This window comes from Bombina bombina, chromosome 3 (genome assembly GCF_027579735.1).
Source record: "Bombina bombina isolate aBomBom1 chromosome 3, aBomBom1.pri, whole genome shotgun sequence".
Taxonomy (NCBI): Eukaryota; Metazoa; Chordata; class Amphibia; order Anura; family Bombinatoridae; genus Bombina; species Bombina bombina.
In genome coordinates, this window is record NC_069501.1 from 698,205,499 (window position 1) to 698,226,609 (window position 21,111).

Genomic DNA, 21,111 nt, shown 5'->3' on the forward strand with positions numbered 1-21,111 from the left:
GGAGGGACCGCTTAAACTACAGCAAACAATTTGTGAGTGGGAAGGATGAAGAGGGGGGATAAATGTTGGGAATGGGATCTGGGAGGGGGGTACTGAGGGGGGCAGCTACACTATGGAAAAAATGGGATTATTTAAAAAATTAAAAACTGAGCCCAATTTTATTGCACAGTGGGTACTGGCAGACAGCTGCCAGTAACTAAGATGGCCGCAAATAGAAAGAGGGGGGAGGTTAAGAGAGCTGTTTGGGGGGATTGTGGAGGTTGAGGGTTTAGGGGGAACCTACACTGCAGAAACTATAAATATATGTAAAAAAAAGATAAAAAAAAAACAAAACTTATTTTTGATCTCTACACTAAAGCTAAAATTAACCCTACGAGCTACCTAATTAACCCCTTTACTGCTGGGCATAATACAGGTGTGGTGCGCAGCGGCAATTAGTGGCCTTCTAAATAACAAAAAGCAATGCCAAAGTTATATATGTCTGCTATTTCTGAACAAAGGGGATCCCAGAGAAGCATTTACAACCATTTGTGCCATAATTTCACAAGGTGTTTGTAAATCATTTCAGTGAGAAACCTAAAGTTTGTGAAAAAGTTAACTTTTTTTTTTTGATCGCCTTTGGCGGTGAAATGGTGGCATGAAATATACCAAAATGGGCCTAGATCAATACTTACTAAAAAAATATATATACATGTGAAGGGTTTTTCAGGGATTTCTGACAGATATCAGTGTAACAATATAACTATCACTAATTTTGAAGAAAAAAAATGGTTTGGAAATAGCAAAGTGCTACTTGTATTTATTGCCCTATAACTTGCAAAAAAAGCAAAGAAAATGTAAACATTGGGTATTTCTAAACTCAGGACAAAATTTAGAAACTATTTAGCATCAGTGTTTTTTGGTGGTTGTAGATGTGTAACAGATTTTGGGGGTCAAAGTTAGAAAAAAGTGTTTTTTTTTTCAATTTTTTCATCATATTTTATCATTTGTTTTAAAGTAAATTATATGATATGATGAAAATAATGGTATCTTTAGAAAGCCCATGTAATGGCGAGAAAAACGGTATATAATATGTGTGGGTACATTAAATGAGTAAGAGGAAAATTACAGCTAAACACAAACACAGCAGAAATGTAAAAATAGCTCTGGTCTTTAACGGTAAGAAAATTGAAACATGCTCTGGTCACTAAGGGGTTAATTAACAGCTGCATGTTTAATAAAAGAAACAATTTGAGCATGTGCACATCATTTACTGATGTCCCAATTTAATAGCATTAGGGAAAACCAATAATGCAGCTGCCCAAGCAGGAACAACAATTTTCAACGATGGTATATGTGTATATATATGTGTGTATATATATATATATATATATATATATATATATATATATATATATATATATATATAAAATAAAATTAAAAGAATGTTAGGCTATATTTCATATTCTGATATGTTTCACTTTTCTGTAAAAGTTCCACTGTTCTGTTCTTTGTCCTAACATGTATTTAATGCAATTGGACGTTGCTTCAATGCTATTTACCACACTGAATATTATTATAGCAAAGTCAGCTTAACAACAAATCTAAATCTTTCACTTTAACCTCATTAACAGTGCTAAACTGGGAGCTTCTAAGTAAGTTTTTAAAAGGTTTTATTTTGGATTTTTAGATCAGTATCTGTGCATATTCTTCTATATATAAGCAAAAGGTAGGGAACAGCAACCAAACAATTAGGCACAGGAGCCAGGAGGCAGCCACCTCATCTACATCAAATGAAACTCCAAAAGAAAAGGTGCTCCAGTCTGTGCAGTTTAAAGTAAAATGACCTTTACTGTGCCATGGTCCACAAAACAAACAACGTTTCAGACCTACATTAGGTCCTTAGTCATGTCTGACATTAGGTCCTTAGTCAAGGTAATTTTACTTTAAAGTGAAGGTAAACTTTGGTGAATGAAAGCCCGTTTTTTTTAAAATACTATTAAAAACAGGGGCACTCCAATCACAGCATGGCCTCAGGCAATGACTACCCTGGGGGGAAAGCTGTTATTGGAGGAAGCAGGATTAGTCATTGCTGATGTGTGAATAGAGGATCTCTAGTTGGGGGAAGCTGCTCTAGCTCTCAAAAGAAAAAAAAATGGCTGCTTTGTAAACTTTGATGAATGAAAGTGCCCCTGTTTTTAATAGTATTTTTTAAAAAACGGGCTTTCATTCACCAAAGTTTACCTTCACTTTAAACTGCACAGGCTAGAGCACCTTTTCTTTTGGAGTTTCATATTCTTCTTTATAGTAGTGTCTATTACGTGCAGTTATATGAAAATTGGTGTACACTGTCCCTTTAATGAGTATACTTTAAATATTTATTTAATTATTTAAATATTTTTGTTTTTAAAAATCTGGAACACTTACTGTAAAGGATTTATTATCACCATGGTGATGTGATCCCTTGCTTTTAGGATTTTTTCAAGCCGATTGATGTCGTAGGTATTTGGATTTCTAAAGGGGATGTTGTTTGGCAGTCCAGTGACCTCAATAGCATCAGGGTTATCCCTAATAAGTTTGTAAGGTACCAGCGCAGGACGGCCTAACCCCAGAGCTTCTCCTGCAAAACAAAACAGCTTTGAGCATAAGAATATAAACCATGAATATCACATATACATTTATACACACACAAATATATACAACCTTTGTGTATAAATTACTACAGCAACTGGCAAAGTAAATAACAACCATACGATTGACTGCACAATGGATCATGTCCTTTATCTCACCACTTGTAAATTGTGTTTCAAGCAGTATGTAAGGACCACAACTCACCCCTTAAAAAGATCGCATAAGAGAACATAGCTTATCCACTGGGGAAACGATATCTAAAACACCAGTAGGTAAACACTTTCATCAGCATGAAGAGGGACTAAAACATTTCTCATTCACGGGTATTGAACACATCAATAAGCACCCAAGAGGGGGAGATCGATAACTTTTCTGAGAAGACTTCTGGATCTTTAAGTTAAAAACTAGGGTCTCAGAGGGATTTCATCCTTGAGGTGAACCTGGTGGATTTCATCCTTGAGGGTGGAACTGGCAGATTTCATCCTTGATTGCCGGTTCACCGTTTAGACTATTTTATCACATCTGATATTTGACATGAACAGGATATGTTTTACTGATTGAATGAACGCATTACTAACTGCATACTATATCCTGCTTTGGATACTACTGCTTTCTTTGCTATGCTAACCTTTTGAGAGCTAGAAAGTTGGAATTAGATGCATGACATATGTGCATGGATATCAATGTTTTTATTAATACCAAGTGAACCGCTATTAACCTGATTATACCGAGTCCTGACAAACACAGAAGGGAGAAATTACTTATAAGCCTACTAATGACTTGCTTCTACTATGTCTTCATTTCATGCATTATTATAACAGCTTATGGAATCTTCTGTAATGCGGAATGACGTTCTATGTTTTAACTTGACTGTGGACGCCCAGTCTAGGTGGTTTTAATATATGCATCGTATAACATTTATCGTTTTGCACATTTAAATAAATTTCACACTTATTTGCATAATGTTATATTGATTTGCATAACTTATTTCTTACATGTTTTTTCATAGAGTGCAGGGACACCACATTTTTTATTAAATATTTATTGTGCTCCTGATACTGGAGGGAGCTGTTTGTCCAGAACATTAATTATATACCTTGATATAATACATTTCTGATTTTATGGTGCTATCCTTGATAAAAATTTATATGTAAAAAAAGAATATATATATATATATATATATATATATATATATATATTAGTCCTAAAGCCTGTGTACACGGGCCAATTTTTTTAAGTACCGCGGTTCCAACCCTTGCTCCCTCTCTCCCCCCCTCTCTTTTGCGCTCTCTTTCCCGCCCCTCTTCTGCTCTCTCTCCCCCTCTTTTGCTCTCTTCTCCCCCCTCTTTTGCGCTCTCCCACCCTCTTTTGCTCTCTCTTCCCCCATCTCTTTTGCACTCTCTCCCCCTCTCTTTTGCTCTCTCTCCCCCCTCTTTTGCGCTCTCTCCCCCTCTCTTTTGCTCTCTCTCCCCCCTCTTTTGCGCTCTCTCCCCCCTCTCTTTTGCGTCTTCCCCCCCTCTTTTGCTCTCCCTCCCCCCTCTTTCGCGCTCTCTCCCCCTCTCTTTTGCTCTCTCTCTCCCCCCTCTTTTTCTCTCCCCCATCTCTTTAGCTCTCTCTCCCCCCTCTCTTTTGCGCTCTCTCCCACTTCTCTTTTGCGCTCTCTCTCCCCCTTCTCTTTTGCGAGCTCTCTCCCCCCTCTCTTTTGAGCTCTCTCCCTCCCCCCTCTCTTTTGAGCTCTCTCTCTCCCCCCTCTCTTTTGAGCTCTCACTCCCCCTCTTTTGTGCTCTCTCTCCCCTCTCTCTTTTGCTGTCTCTCTTCCTCTCTTTTGCTCTCTCTCTTCCCCCCCCCCTCTTTTTGCTCTCTCTCCCCCCTCTCTTTTGCTCTCTCTATGCCCCTCTTTTGCCCCTCTTTTGCTCTCTCCCCCCCTCTCTTTTGCTGTCCCTCCCCCCTCTCTCTATCCCCCTTCTTTAGAGCTCTCTATCTCTCACGGCACATCCGACCCGCCCACGCCCAGCCACATTGTGCCCGGCCACGCCCACATCACGCCCACTCCAAGCCAGATGAGGTAGACCAAGAACTTTTGTCCTTGCGTGCAGTCTCTACTGCGCATGACAGCTTTGGGCAAACACACTTGGCCTTTTTATTATATAGGATATATATAGACACACACACAAACATATAAATATTATTTATATAAAATGTTCACTCTTTACTAGCCATTGGCGAGTGGAAATATAATGGTGGCGAGTAAAAATTAATGAGTAAAAAAATATACACTCCTATTGCAGCATTGACAAACACACATTTTAGGCTATGTGCTAAATATATTATCTGATGGGATATTATATATCCTAGAAAGGGCAAGGATATGTTATTCCTCTAGGGCTGTAGGAACACCATTAGTGCTTAGATTGTTACTTATGAGAGGGTAAACGGGGGCAGAGAGAGAGAGAATGGAGACGAAAAGTAAAAGTGGAGAAGATAGCTTTACAAGAGAGTAGAGAAAAAAAATAAAGAGTAAAGAGGTATGAGAAAGGGGGAATAAAGAGTGTAAAGAGAAGATATGGCCTGAGAGATAAGGGAGAGGGGAAAAAGAGAGACTGAAGAGAGGAGGGAGGGGGAAATATAATTAAGACAGAGAAGGGAGAGATGATAATTATTAAAAGAAAATTTCCAGGTCTGCTATGACCTTCCATGACTGTCAGCACTCTCTTTCTCCACTCTCTCACTTCAACAACTTCCTATTTCTATCCAGCTGTTGTTTTACCCAGAACCACCAACTTGATGTTACTAACTGCTATGCACTTATTTTTGTTAATCTATTACTATATGTAGTATAAAATAAAAAAATATTAAAAATGACTGCACAATAATGTGTTTCACAATGGCTAGGATCAGAAGTGGATCAGAAGTGGCGAGTAACATTTAGGTCTGGCTAGAAGCTCACAACCTAAAATTTTGAGCCCTGATATATATATAAACACAGTATATATGTATTACACACACATACATTATATAACAATATAACAACTTAATAAAAATTGGAATTGTATTTCACAGCTGCGAGGCCTAGAAAGGATTCAGCCACACCAAGCTAAATTTTAGGTATGGCTGCTGGCAGAAGGTGGGGGAAGTGGTGGCACCCATAGGTGCTTTGTGTACTCCAAACCAGGGTGCCAGGCCTTAATTTTAAGGAGCTAGTGGCTCCCTTAAAATGTGTTTGTTAAACTCTGTGTTCGTGAATGTCTACTAATAAAATAGGAAGGAAAAGAAGCAAGTAATTATCACATTACAAAATGAATTAAAACAAAAGTTTGTACTGGTTGTGCTGATTCACATTTAAACAATGAACATGTTATATTATAATCATCTTTATGTATACACCAACCATATTTTTCATTGAAGAGCTCTTTCACTTGCTCACGGAGTATCACCTTTTCGCCTAATCTGTTTGCTTCATCATCATCTGAAAACACAAATTATGTCTGTGAAGAATGCAGTTACTGAAATAAACAGTAGTTCACTAGTCATAATAATTATAATAATTAGTAATAATCATTTCCTGCAGTGAATTCACACTCTATCACTGAGATAATAAACCTATATACATCGCCATATTTAGTGTTGATTAATTAGTACTAAAAGAAAATGACCCAGATTACAAGTGTAGCACTATTAATAGCGCACAATATGGTATTACCAGTCCATGATTGGAAATAATTAGCAGACAATGTTGCACCTGGAATGGCTCAAAGGTGTATATGTATGTATTTTTATATGTGTATGTATATATGTGTGTGTGCGCGTGCATGTGTGCACATACATATCTACACATACATACACATATATTCATACACACATACATATACACCTTTGAGCCCTTCCCAGTGCAACACCTTGTTATGTACCATATCACTTTAAAACAATGTTAACCCCACTTTTGATATATAAAACAAAAAAAAATATTAGCACACACTTTGGCTTAGCACACCAGGTTAGCACAAAGTTTTGTTGCGCATAGAAGTCAATGAGGTGAGGGATCTAGCACAGCAAAACTATTCAACCTCCAGAGGCTTTCGCTTGAGAGCTACCCTTTAAATCTAGATTGTAAGTTCCCACGGGAATAGGGCCCTCAGTCCCCCCTGTATTTGTCTGTAAAACTTTGCCTTTTATAGTATTGTTTCTCCATTGAACTGTTATCCTTGTACCCATGGGAATTTGTTGGCGCTTTATAAATAAAGAATAATAATAATAAGTCTCAACTTGTAATATGAGTGCAAGAATAAGAGCATATTGATTTAACTATATTCAATATTTTTTTAAATGACATGTTCTAATGAATTAAGTAATTATTGAGGATTATCGCTCTTTACGGCAGAGATGGTTCTAGACCAAATAAGTTTTGGATGCTTATAAAGGGAGTCATTATTTTCTACTACTTTTTCCATTTAAAACTTCTCTCTTGTTTACCTCTTTCTTGGTTCTGAGTAGAGCACAGAGCAAGTACAAAATGGGCTGCCTTGCAAATGTTTTGATAACTTTGAGAAATGGAGGTGGCAAAATAAAGACCAATTGTGGTTAGTAAACCCCAGCACCAGGTTTAAAGGGACAGTCTAGTCAAAATTAAACTTTCAGGATTCAGATAGGACATGGAATTTTAAATAACTTTCCAATTTACTTTTATCATCAAATTTGCATTGTTCGCTTGGTATCGTTTGTTGAAAGTTAAACCTAGGTAGGCTCATATGCTAATTTCTAAGCCTTTGAAGGCCACCTCTTATTTCAGTGCATTTTGACAGTTTTTCACATCTAGAGAGCGCTAGTTAATGTCCTGTGGAGTTACTTGATTCAGCACTGACTGGCTAAAATGCATATCTTTTAAAAGTACTGAAATAAGGGGGCAGCCTTCAGAGGATTAGATACAAGGAAATCACAGGGGTAAAAAGTGTATTAATATAACCGTGTTGGTTATACAAAACACTTGGGGAATGGGTAATAAAGGGATTATCTATATTTTTAAACAAGAAAACAAGAAAAACAAGAAAAATAGTTTTTTGCTGGAATGATGTAATGATTTAGAAGCTGCATCAACAGAGTTTGACTGATAATAAACAGAAATTTCTGTTCTTTGGGTAATCTAAGGAAACATAATCGAAATTTATGGAGCAAAAAAAAAGAAGGCGCTCCAATGGCGTATTATCTCTGGAGTAAAATCCCCAACTCGATACCAGAATCGCCCTTAAAGAAAGATACTCACAGATTCCAAGCACTTATCTCAAAGTGCAATATTGGGCTGTCTGGGTAATTAGGAGCTCCCCAGATAGCTCACACTCGGTATAAGCGGTAGTCCTGATCTCCCACAGTGTTCATCAAACACCATACAGGATATCAGGAACATAAGAACAAACACTTCAAAATGTATCAGTAAGAAATGGTTTATTAAAAAGTGATAAAACACTAAAATACAGCTGGACGCGTTTCGCAAGCTCAGACTTGCTTTCTCAAGCAGCATACTTAAAAACAGCTTATATACGTGTTTAAATAAAACCAGAATATGCACTATGCCCTTCAGTGTCACATGTATTGAGAGCTCACACCGGTTCTTTTCTCATCCATAAGCATACGGCTTGGAGATTGGTGTGTTTATATAGCCGTTATATCCATGCTGTGAGATATAATGAATGTCTCCGGGTCACACTGAAGGGGTGTTATTAATTAGGTAAATGTATTTGTTATATTTGATGTTCCCATGTGTATGTAATGCAATGAAATTAAGTGCATATTCTGTTTTTATTTAAACTTGTGTATAAGCTGTGTGTGTGGTGGGTTTAACTGTTGGGGGTTGTTTGTATTTTTTTCCTTAATAAAGAACATAAAAAAATGTTCAAATGAAAAATAAGGAGAATTTATAACAAACTGTCTGATACGGGATCTTTAAGACAAAGAACCCTTCATCAGTATAAAAAAACCTAAGTATGCTGTCAGTCAAAACAAAATTGATTACATTTTAACAATTTTTAAAAGACCTTGTAAGTTTATTTAAAGGCATAATAGCACTCATAACCTGATGATGTAAGCAACAATATGTAATGTTTGCAATTGAAATCAAGTATAAGAACTGAATATGTAAAAAACAGTAAATGTCATTATACATGTAGAAACATAAAACATAATAAATAAATGCCACATAATTGAACTGAAGAAATAACAACAGTTTAATAATGAAAATAACACAATTAGCTTTGTAGAATTGTGTTCCAGGGCATTATAGTTTCTACAGTAACATCAGAGTCAGGATTAGAATAAGACATCTCACAAAATGTAACAGAAAAAAAAAACAACATTAGGCAAAATATTCAATTTCCACAAAGTAACAGTAAAGAAAAGCAAAAGCAGGCATAATAGCTTTCAAAAAAACTATGAAAACAGCGAGCAATAGAGGGAGAGGGGTAAAAATGACTAAATTTTTGCGCCAAGAATGACGCACAACACAAAAAAGGAATTAAATATTTTTGGCGCAAAACTATCACCAGGTAAAGACACAATTTGCATCATAACAAACGCAATTTTGTGCAAAAACAAATAGTGTCAACAAAGACACCGTAAATGACAAAACTTGCGTCATCAACGGCGCAACTTCGCGCCCAAAAAATTTGCGCCAAGAACGACACAATAAAAAACAGCATTTTTGCGCCCTCACAAGCCTAGATTTGCCTGGAAAAAAAAAGTCAAATTGAAAAAGACTGAACCCCAGGTAAGAAATAAACTTCCCAAACATGATTCCTATACTAAAACTGTTTAGACTGCAAAAGGGAAATATACATAGACCTGACTCATGGCAAATATAAGTAAATACATATATTTAAAACTTTATATTGATACATAAAGCGCCAAACCATAGCTGAGTGTGTCTTAAATAACAATACGTACTTACCGAAAGACACCCATCCACATATAGCAGATAGCCAAACCAGTACTGAAAACGTATCAGTAGAGGTAATGGTATATAAGAGTATATTGTCGATCTGAAAAGGGAGGTAGGGATGAATCTCTACGACCGATAACAGAGAACCCTTGAAAACATTTCCCACGAGGAAAACCATAAAATCAATAGGCGATACTCTCTTCACATCCCTCTGACAAACACTGTACTCTGAGAGGAATTGGGCTTCAATATGCTGAGAAGCACTCATCATAGAAGAAAAATCAAGCACAAACTTACTTCACACCTCCATAGGGAGGCAAAGTTTGTAAAACTGAATTGTGGGTGTGATGAGGGGTGTATTTATAGGCATTTGAGGTATGGAAAACTTTGTCCCTCCTGGTAGGATTGTATATCCCATACGTTACTAGCTCATAGCCAATTACACGAAAGAAAATGAACCAGCAAAAATAAATGCAAATAAGGGAGAAGAGGGTGAAGAATGTCCAATCCATCCACTGCAGAGGGGATAGGGAAGGGATTTGTGAGTTCCAAACAAACATCTAAACAAATAAATCGACTAATAGGGCGACAATGCTACATAATAATTAAAACACTAGCTTTTCATTCTAGAATGGTCAGAACCCTCGTTCTTTAGTAATGGTAGTAACAATGTGAGTTCTATGTCACTTTATGATGCAGTGGTATAATATTGTAATATAACAATTTGCTGCTAATGATTCAGTTTGTTTCTTGATTTAACAGAAAAACATCTTACCTGGCCTTGGGATAAGTCCCTGGAAGGGTCTAAAACAAATTAAAGAAGTATCCTTGTTATTCAAGTATAACATACATACCAGTTCTATTTGTATTTAAAGTTTAAGATAAACTGTTGAAAATCAAATACATTTTAGGTTTAAATTGCCTCCTTTTAATCAAACTTGCATAACTCTTTGTATAACAATTTGTGTATAATAAAAAAAAAAGTGTCTCTGAACATCAAGTTTTTTATGCAGGTTCCATAAACGTATCCATAATCTAGAAAAAAAACACCAAAACTAAAAAAAAGATACTTTTGTGATAAATGTGTCTTATTCAGTTTAATATTATAGTACTGAAATCCACATAAAGAAATAGCTAAATTCAGTGTTATAATTTATTAATAAAACATGTTTTTGTTCAGATTAGAAAAATAACACATACAAAATTTAAATGTATATTAAATATCTATTGTCACATTTGCATGTAACCAAATTGTAGTTGGCATAAACAGCACACAATGTATATAGTAAAATAATCAAATGCAGTATAACATTCTTTAATACAATTAAATCACTTTAAAAATGAACAGCAAAACACTTGCCTGGCCAGACAACGTATCCCAACTATAATTTGGTTACATACAAATGTGACAATATATTTAATATACATATTTTGTATGTGATATTTATTATTCTGTGATTTTCTAAGCTGAACAAATACATGTTTTATTAATACATTATTTTATGTATCAACAATCTTTTGCTGTTTCAGTGAATATTTAACACTGACTTTAGCACTGTCTTTATATAAATTTCAATATTGTTTTTTGGGTTTAGATAGCTGCTGCTGCCAGTTTCTTATTTAAATTGGTTTTATACTTAAATAATTTGGCTTTATAAAAAAAACAAAACTTTTTTATATTTAACAATAGGAGGCATTCTCACATAATCTTTTTATCATATTATAGTACAATAACATAATGTACAATAACATCTTTTTGACATTCACACATTAATAGAGGACATACCTCGTTACTGTGAATTTGATTTTATCAGCCACCGCTAGTATCCTCTCTAGGTTCTGTGACCCAAATGTACAGGGTTTCCGAAACGGAATTCCAGGAGGTAAGCCTTCTATGATGACTGAACCTGGATTGCTCTTGATGCGTTTATATGGTACTTGAACTGGGTATTTTATCCCAAGTGCTTCACCTAAAAGACAGATGGGATTAGTGCATATATTTTGGTATACTGGAAGAATTCTTCAGGAAATGTTTTTATTTTTCTATACTCATAGGGCTAGATTACAAGTGGCGCTCTCGTGATAACCAATATTGCGACTGTACTAACTTGCATGCATATTACAAGTTTAAAGTAAACATATTAAATTTGCACACATTGGATTTGCGCGAGTGAAGACCTAGCGTTAAGTGTAAGGGTTAAAAAAATGTACACCAAACACAACATAAAAACATTAAAATAAAGTGTTACACACACATATACACTATCTGATAAAAAAAAATATTCATCTAAATATTATTAAAAAAACATTTTATAAGGGTTAAAAGGTATATTGTATACAACAAGGTGTTTGAATGGAAAGGGTTATATTGTGTGTGTATATATATATATATATATATATATATATATATATATATAAATATATATATATATATATATATATATATATATATATATATATATATATAAAATTGCAGAGGTGAACGGCACTCACGAGTATGTCAGCTACCTGGTGCTCACACTATGGAGAAACAAACAGTAAAGCAGTTATGGATCCCACGGACGGACTCCGTGTTGCAGCAAGGACCCAAGAAAAGCAGGCACACAGGTTTTTTCATAAACACTCCGGTTTATTTGCAAAGTTGATTACCAAACGTTTCGGCTCACACACGAGCCTTTGTCAATGGTGTACAAAACCAAATGTGGAAAACTAGAGCACAAACTAACCTTAAATACCCACCCAGCCCAAGTGATAGACCAATCAGAGAGAGTGACAGCGGCACACCCACTCACACAGACCTAAACAGCTTATTGCCGGGCTCAATGTGGGCGTCACGTGACGTCATCACGTTACCGCCGTCCTGTGTGTAACCATGGAAACATGCGTAACCATGGAGACCAAACATACACAAATGTACTGTGCGGGTGCGCTGGCGGGTAAGCCTCTGATGGAAAACATATCAATTAATCAAACAGTGATCTGAATACCCCTATATACAAATACAATAAAGGAATAGGTATCTATCTATATGCAACACTAAGACAAACCTAATATATAGCTTATAAAGTGAAAGGCGCTACCGAAACCCAGAGTATAAAAAACTACTAACACAGCCCTCTATACTCATAGTATCAAGGCATGTGGGGAGGTAGCAGGTGAGGGCATAAAAAACAATCTCAAGCCCCCTAGATATTTAGACAGGTATACATTGCATCATGCCAGAGGAGTAGGTAGAAACTAAGTCCTGGATGACTCCCACTTCTTCACATCTTATTTGTGTTTATACCAGCAGCCAAAGTCTATGTTGACATTCAGGCCTCGAGGGGCAACTGTGTCCAGTGTGAAGATCCATCGGGATTCCATTCTTAATAGTGCCAGTCCTCTGTCACCACCACGTCTGTTGTGGGGCACATGGTCATCAGCATCACTCGCAAAGAGGAAACAGAGTGTCCTGCAGTTGCAAAATGTCGCGCAACCGGTTGTTCAGATCGACCTTTTTCTATTGCTTGACGAATTGCTGTTTTATGGTTAGCCAAACGTTCTTTGAACGCTGTCACTGTTTTGCCTATGTAGAATTTGGAACATGGGCAAATAATGGCGTACACCACATATTCCGATGTGCAGGATAATCGATGTCTTATTTTGTATCTTTTGTTGTTATGGGGATGTTGAAATGATGTCCCAGCAATGAGATTGTTGCAAGTGACACAATTGCCACATTTGTAACATCCTGGTTTCCCTCTTGTGAGCCATGTCTGTTTTTTTTCCAGAGAGATGGTGTTAGCTCCTCACAACTCCTGCGGGTCGTCCGGAACAACACGGATGACTCCCGAAAAGAGAGACAGCTTGAAGAAATGTCACAAAAATTTCTGAGCAGAGGATATCCACCTATGCTAATAGATCAACAAAAGAGTAAAGCCATACAGCTCACCCAGAATGACACTATCCCGAAACGGACAGTAACGGAACAACCGAACCGGATGAACTTTGTAACTACCTACACTCCGGGATCAGGGATGCTTCAGAATGTGATAAGGAAGAATTGGATGATGATCTCCAAGGACACTAGTCTACCTTTTGTGGATGCCCCGGTACCCCGGGTGGTATACAAGCGAGCAAGTAACCTCAGGGATCTACTAGTACTCAGTGATCCCACACACTGCTATGAAAAACAGACATGGCTCACAAGAGGGAAACCAGGATGTTACAAATGTGGCAATTGTGTCACTTGCAACAATCTCATTGCTGGGACATCATTTCAACATCCCCATAACAACAAAAGATACAAAATAAGACATCGATTATCCTGCACATCGGAATATGTGGTGTACGCCATTATTTGCCCATGTTCCAAATTCTACATAGGCAAAACAGTGACAGCGTTCAAAGAACGTTTGGCTAACCATAAAACAGCAATTCGTCAAGCAATAGAAAAAGGTCGATCTGAACAACCGGTTGCGCGACATTTTGCAACTGCAGGACACTCTGTTTCCTCTTTGCGAGTGATGCTGATTGACCATGTGCCCCACAACAGACGTGGTGGTGACAGAGGACTGGCACTATTAAGAATGGAATCCCGATGGATCTTCACACTGGACACAATTGCCCCTCGAGGCCTGAATGTCAACATAGACTTTGGCTGCTGGTATAAACACAAATAAGATGTGAAGAAGTGGGAGTCATCCAGGACTTAGTTTCTACCTACTCCTCTGGCATGATGCAATGTATACCTGTCTAAATATCTAGGGGGCTTGAGATTGTTTTTTATGCCCTCACCTGCTACCTCCCCACATGCCTTGATACTATGAGTATAGAGGGCTGTGTTAGTAGTTTTTTATACTCTGGGTTTCGGTAGCGCCTTTCACTTTATAAGCTATATATTAGGTTTGTCTTAGTGTTGCATATAGATAGATACCTATTCCTTTATTGTATTTGTATATAGGGGTATTCAGATCACTGTTTGATTAATTGATATGTTTTCCATCAGAGGCTTACCCGCCAGCGCACCCGCACAGTACATTTGTGTATGTTTGGTCTCCATGGTTACGCATGTTTCCATGGTTACACACAGGACGGCGGTAACGTGATGACGTCACGTGACGCCCACATTGAGCCCGGCAATAAGCTGTTTAGGTCTGTGTGAGTGGGTGTGCCGCTGTCACTCTCTCTGATTGGTCTATCACTTGGGCTGGGTGGGTATTTAAGGTTAGTTTGTGCTCTAGTTTTCCACATTTGGTTTTGTACACCATTGACAAAGGCTCGTGTGTGAGCCGAAACGTTTGGTAATCAACTTTGCAAATAAACCGGAGTGTTTATGAAAAAACCTGTGTGCCTGCTTTTCTTGGGTCCTTGCTGCAACACGGAGTCCGTCCGTGGGATCCATAACTGCTTTACTATATATATATATATATATATATATATATATATATATATATATATATTATGTCTATGTCTCCCTAAGGGATATAATGGGCAAGCAGTTGTGGACTCCTTGCTCTGTGTTCTTAGAGGAATATGGCTGCATCTCACTGACGAGGCCCAATGAAGGCCTAAATGATCGTCTAGAGTTACTGTGTTCCTTGTTCAGAGAGAAATTGGCTGATATTTCAGCACTGGACTGACCGTAATAAGCACAATCAGACTGATAAACTATAGGAAAGTTCTACTCTGTGCAAAGCATTACTGGGCTAAAAAGAAGCAGCACTTAGGTGGCAAATCACCATAGAACAAGCTATTGAGCTGGTTGTTCGTTCCTGAGAGTTTGCTTCTGTGTGTGAGTCTGTGTGTATATACAGGGAGTGCAGAATTATTAGGCAAATGAGTATTTTGACCACATCATCCTCTTTATGCATGTTGTCTTACTCCAAGCTGTATAGGCTCGAAAGCCTACTACCAATTAAGCATATTAGGTGATGTGCATCTCTGTAATGAGAAGGGGTGTGGTCTAATGACATCAACACCCTATATCAGGTGTGCATAATTATTAGGCAACTTCCTTTCCTTTGGCAAAATGGGTCAAAAGAAGGACTTGACAGGCTCAGAAAAGTCAAAAATAGTGAGATATATTGCAGAGGGATGCAGCACTCTTAAAATTGCAAAGCTTCTGAAGCGTGATCATCGAACAATCAAGCGTTTCATTCAAAATAGTCAACAGGGTCGCAAGAAGTGTGTGGAAAAACCAAGGCGCAAAATAACTGCCCATGAACTGAGAAAAGTCAAGCGTGCAGCTGCCAAGATGCCACTTGCCACCAGTTTGGCCATATTTCAGAGCTGCAACATCACTGGAGTGCCCAAAAGCACAAGGTGTGCAATACTCAGAGACATGGCCAAGGTAAGAAAGGCTGAAAGACGACCACCACTGAACAAGACACACAAGCTGAAACGTCAAGACTGGGCCAAGAAATATCTCAAGACTGATTTTTCTAAGGTTTTATGGACTGATGAAATGAGAGTGAGTCTTGATGGGCCAGATGGATGGGCCCGTGGCTGGATTGGTAAAGGGCAGAGAGCTCCAGTCCGACTCAGACGCCAGCAAGGTGGAGGTGGAGTACTGGTTTGGGCTGGTATCATCAAAGATGAGCTTGTGGGGCCTTTTCGGGTTGAGGATGGAGTCAAGCTCAACTCCCAGTCCTACTGCCAGTTTCTTGAAGACACCTTCTTCAAGCAGTGGTACAGGAAGAAGTCTGCATCCTTCAAGAAAAACATGATTTTTATGCAGGACAATGCTCCATCACACGCGTCCAAGTACTCCACAGCGTGGCTGGCAAGAAAGGGTATAAAAGAAGAAAATCTAATGACATGGCCTCCTTGTTCACCTGATCTGAACCCCATTGAGAACCTGTGGTCCATCATCAAATGTGAGATTTACAAGGAGGGAAAACAGTACACCTCTCTGAACAGTGTCTGGGAGGCTGTGGTTGCTGCTGCACGCAATGTTGATGGTGAACAGATCAAAACACTGACAGAATCCATGGATGGCAGGCTTTTGAGTGTCCTTGCAAAGAAAGGTGGCTATATTGGTCACTGATTTGTTTTTGTTTTGTTTTTGAATGTCAGAAATGTATATTTGTGAATGTTGAGATGTTATATTGGTTTCACTGGTAAAAATAAATAATTGAAATGGGTATATATTTGTTTTTTGTTAAGTTGCCTAATAATTATGCACAGTAATAGTCACCTGCACACACAGATATCCCCCTAAAATAGCTATAACTAAAAACAAACTAAAAACTACTTCCAAAACTATTCAGCTTTGATATTAATGAGTTTTTTGGGTTCATTGAGAACATGGTTGTTGTTCAATAATAAAATTAATCCTCAAAAATACAACTTGCCTAATAATTCTGCACTCCCTGTATATATATATATATATATATATATATATATATATATATATATATATATATATATACACATATATGTTACGGGTGAAGTAAGATATCTAGGTAATCCTAGGATTACCCGGGTAAAACGGACATTACCCAAGTGGCTATGGGTAAAGTCTGATGTACTGTAATTCCCCCATTTACACTATCTTTTTTTGCCTCCGCCTAGGAGGTTTAAGGGGGGTGCCCCGCCAATCCTCTGGCATCCACCTCAAGTGAACCTTGAGGTATGAGGCAAAAAAGATAGTGAAGATGGGGGAATTACAGTGCATCGTATATATGTTTGATGCAGTGATTTGAAGAAGCACATGCACATGATCTTACATCGGGCTTTACCCACAGCTGCTTGTGTAATGTCTGTTTTACCTGGGTAATCCTAAGAATACCCAATATCTGAATTTATGTATGGGTAGTGTGTGTGTGTACACACATATATATATATGTATATATATGTGTGTGTATTTATGTATTTATGTACACATGTATATGAATATATATATATATATATATATATATATATATATATATACTGTATATATATATAGTTCTCATAGAGATCCACGCTCAGTTCCAGCGCTTACTAGACCCCCAAAGCAGGCACAAGAGACAGGGACTTTGTTCATACCTTTATATGTGTTAACACACACAGAGAACAACAAGGGCCTTGCCCAAACGTTTCGGATCACGCAAGAGCCTTTCTCAATGGAGGCCGTGCCTGCTTTGGGGGTCTAGTAAGCGCTGGAACCGAGCGTGGCTCTCTATGAAAACTCTGTACATGGTAAACAGCAGTGCACCAGGGTTGTTGTTTTGATGGTGTGTGCCGCTTCACTCGCATGTGTTATATATATATATATATATATATATATATATATAAATATATATATATATACACACACACACTTTTGAAACCCTTTCCATTCAAATATCTTAAATGTTGTCTGTCCAGTAAAATCTCCACAAAAATACTGGACACTGAAATGTTCAGTTTTTTAAAGTTCATGGGTTTTAGTTAAATTTAAAAGGCTTCCTATGATTCAATGCATTACAAGTATGGAGCAGAAAGTGACATTCAAGGGAGTCAAATCACTACTGCTTGTGTGGTGCACAAGTGAACTACTTGTAATTTGGTCCAATATTGTCATGGCAGAACATTTATAAACATTATAAATATATGAAGATTTACAAATTAAATATCAAGATTTAGACGTGTTTATGAAATGGGCTAATTTTGGATTATCCAGCATTTCTGTTATTATAGAAAGTGAAAATAAAACTGTTAAATCATTTAAGTCCTGGTTCTCAAAAGCTCTCTTCTGGCAATATTTTATAAGCTCATAGTATTTCCAGGCCCCTCTGTGATTGTTTTTTCCTTGGGAACTGTGTATCTCTTTAAGGGGAGTTCAATAATATTCTTATGTGAAGGAAACACTTATTTACGGTATAGGGCTCACTACAATAAGTTGATGATTTCTCTCCATGCCATCAAGTTTTTGAGAATTGGGCCCTTAAAAATGATATAAAAATAAGAGTTCAACCAGTCAAATAACATAATTTATGTAAGAACTTACCTGATAAATTCATTTCTTTCATATTGGCAAGAGTCCATGAGCTAGTGATGTATGGGATATACAATCCTACCAGGAGAGGCAAAGTTTCCCAAACCTCAAAATGCCTATAAATACACCCCTCACCACACCCACAATTCAGTTTAAACGAATAGCCAAGAAGTGGGGTGATAAAGGAGTAAAAAGCATCAACAGAGGAATTTGGAAGTAATTGTGCTTTATTAAAAAAAAATCATAACCACCATAAAAAAGGGTGGGCCCCATGGACTCTTGCCAATATGAAAGAAATACATTTATCAGGTAAGTTCTTACATAAATTATGTTTTCTTTCATGTAATTGGCAAGAGTCCATGAGCTAGTGACGTATGGGATAGCAATACTCAAGATGTGGAACTCCACGCAAGAGTCACTAGAGAGGGAGGGACAAAATAAAAACAGCCATTTCGCTGAAAAAAATAAATCCACAACCCAAATATAAGTTTATTCTCAAAAAAAGAAAAAGAAAAACGTAAATCATAAGCAGAAGAACTTTCCTACCAAAAACTGCTTCCGAAGAAGCAAACACATCAAAATGGTAGAATGTAGTAAATGTATTCAAAGAAGACCAAGTTGCTGCTTTGCAAATCTGATCAACTGAAGCTTCATTCTTAAAAGCCCAAGAAGTGGAAACTGATCTAGTAGAATGAGCTGTAATTCTCTGAGGCGGGGCTTTACCCAACTCCAAATAAGCTCAATGAATCAAAAGCTTTAGCCACAATGCCAAAGAAACGGCAGAAGCCTTCTGACCTTTCCTGGAACCAGAAAAGATAACAAATAGACTAGAAGTCTGAAATCTTTAGTGGCTTCAACATAATATTTCAGAGCTCTCACCACATCCAAAGAATGTAAAGATCTCTCCAAAGAATTCTTAGGATTAGGACACAAAGAAGGGACAACAATTTCTCTATTAATGTTGTTAGAATTCACAACCTTAGGTAAGAATATAAATGAAGCCCGCAAAACTGCCTTATCCTGATGAAAAATCAGAAAAGGAGATTCACAAGAGAGAGCGGATAATTCAGAAACTCTTCTAGCAGAAGAGATGGCCAAAAGGAACAACACTTTCCAGGAAAGTAGTTTAATGTCCAAAGAATGCATAAGCTCAAATGGAGGAGCCTGTAAAGCCTTCAAAACCATTTAAGACTCCAAGGAGGAGAGATTGATTTAATGACACGCTTGATACGAACCAAAGCCTGTACAAAACAATGAATATCAGGAAGTTTAGCAATTTTCCTGTGGAATAAAACAGAAAGAGCAGAGATTTGTCCTTTCAAGGAACTTGCAGACAAACCTTTATCCAAACCATCCTGAAGAAACTGAAAAATTCTAGGAATTCTAAAAGAATGCCAAGAGAATTTATGAGAAGAACACCATGAAATGTAAGTCTTCCAAACTCGATAATAAATCTTTCTAGAAACAGATTTACGAGCCTGCAACATAGTATTAATCACTGAATCAGAGAAACCTCTATGACTAAGCACTAAGCGTTCAATTTCCATACCTTCAAATTTAATGATTTCAGATCCTGATGGAAAAACGGACCTTGAGATAGAAGGTCTGGCCTTAATGGAAGTGGCCAAGGTTGGCAACTGGACATTCGTACCAAAATCCGCATACCAAAACCTGTGAGGCCATGCTGGAGCCACCAGCAGCACAAACGATTGCTCCATGATGATTTTGGAGATCACTCTTAGAAGAAGAACTAGAGGCGGGAAAATATAAGCCGGTTGATAACACCAAGGAAGTGTCAATGCATCCACTGCTTCCGCCTGAGGATCCCTGGACCTGGACAGGTACCTGGGAAGTTTTTTGTTTAGATGAGAAGCCATCAGATCTATTTCTGGAAGCCCCCACATCTGAACAATTTGAGAAAACACATCTGGGTGGAGAGACCATTCTCCCGGATGTAAAGTCTGACGACTGAGATTATCCACTTCCCAATTGTCTATACCTGGGATATGAACCGCAGAAATTAGACAGGAGCTGGATTCCGCCCAAACAGGTATCCAAGATACTTCTTTCATAGCTTGAGGACTGTGAGTCCCACCCTGATGATTGACATATGCCACAGTTGTGATACTGTCTGTCTGAAAACAAATGAACGGTTCTCTCTTCAACAGAGGCCAAAACTGAAGAGCCCTAAGAATTGCACGGAGTTCCAAAATATTGATTGGTAATCTTGCCTCTTGAGATTTCCAAACCCCTTGTGCTGTCAGAGATCCCCAAAGAGCTCCCCAACCTGAAAGACTCGCATCTGTTGTGATCACAGTCCAGGTTGGACGAACGAAAGAGGCCCCTAAAATTATATGATGGTGATCTAACCACCAAGTCAGAGAAAGTCGAACATTGGGATTTAAGGCTATTAATTGTGATATCCTTGTATAATCCCTGCACCATTGGTTCAGCATACAAAGCTGAAGAGGTCTCATATGAAACCGAGCAAAGGGGATCACGTCCGATGCTGCAGTCATGAGACCTAAAACTACCATGCACAAAGCTACTGAAGGGAATGACTGAGACTGAAGGTTCCCACAGGCTGCAACCAATTTCAAATGTCTCTTGTCTGTTAGAAACAAAGTCATGGACA

The 21,111-nt window shown here is 37.8% G+C and overlaps 1 protein-coding gene across 7 annotated transcripts in view; it reads right to left on the reverse strand.

Annotated features, from left to right (window-relative positions):
* GTF2IRD1 (GTF2I repeat domain containing 1) overlaps positions 1-21,111 on the reverse strand; it is a 272,274-nt gene that overhangs the window by 23,962 nt on the left and 227,201 nt on the right. For all 7 annotated transcript variants that reach the window (XM_053707485.1, XM_053707481.1, XM_053707483.1 and 4 more), the window contains 4 exons: positions 11,322-11,505; positions 10,311-10,339; positions 5,999-6,076; positions 2,407-2,599 (listed from right to left, as the gene is read on the reverse strand). In XM_053707485.1, coding sequence (XP_053563460.1) covers positions 2,407-2,599; positions 5,999-6,076; positions 10,311-10,339; positions 11,322-11,505 — 484 coding nt within the window. The remainder of the gene's footprint in view (positions 1-2,406; positions 2,600-5,998; positions 6,077-10,310; positions 10,340-11,321; positions 11,506-21,111) is intronic.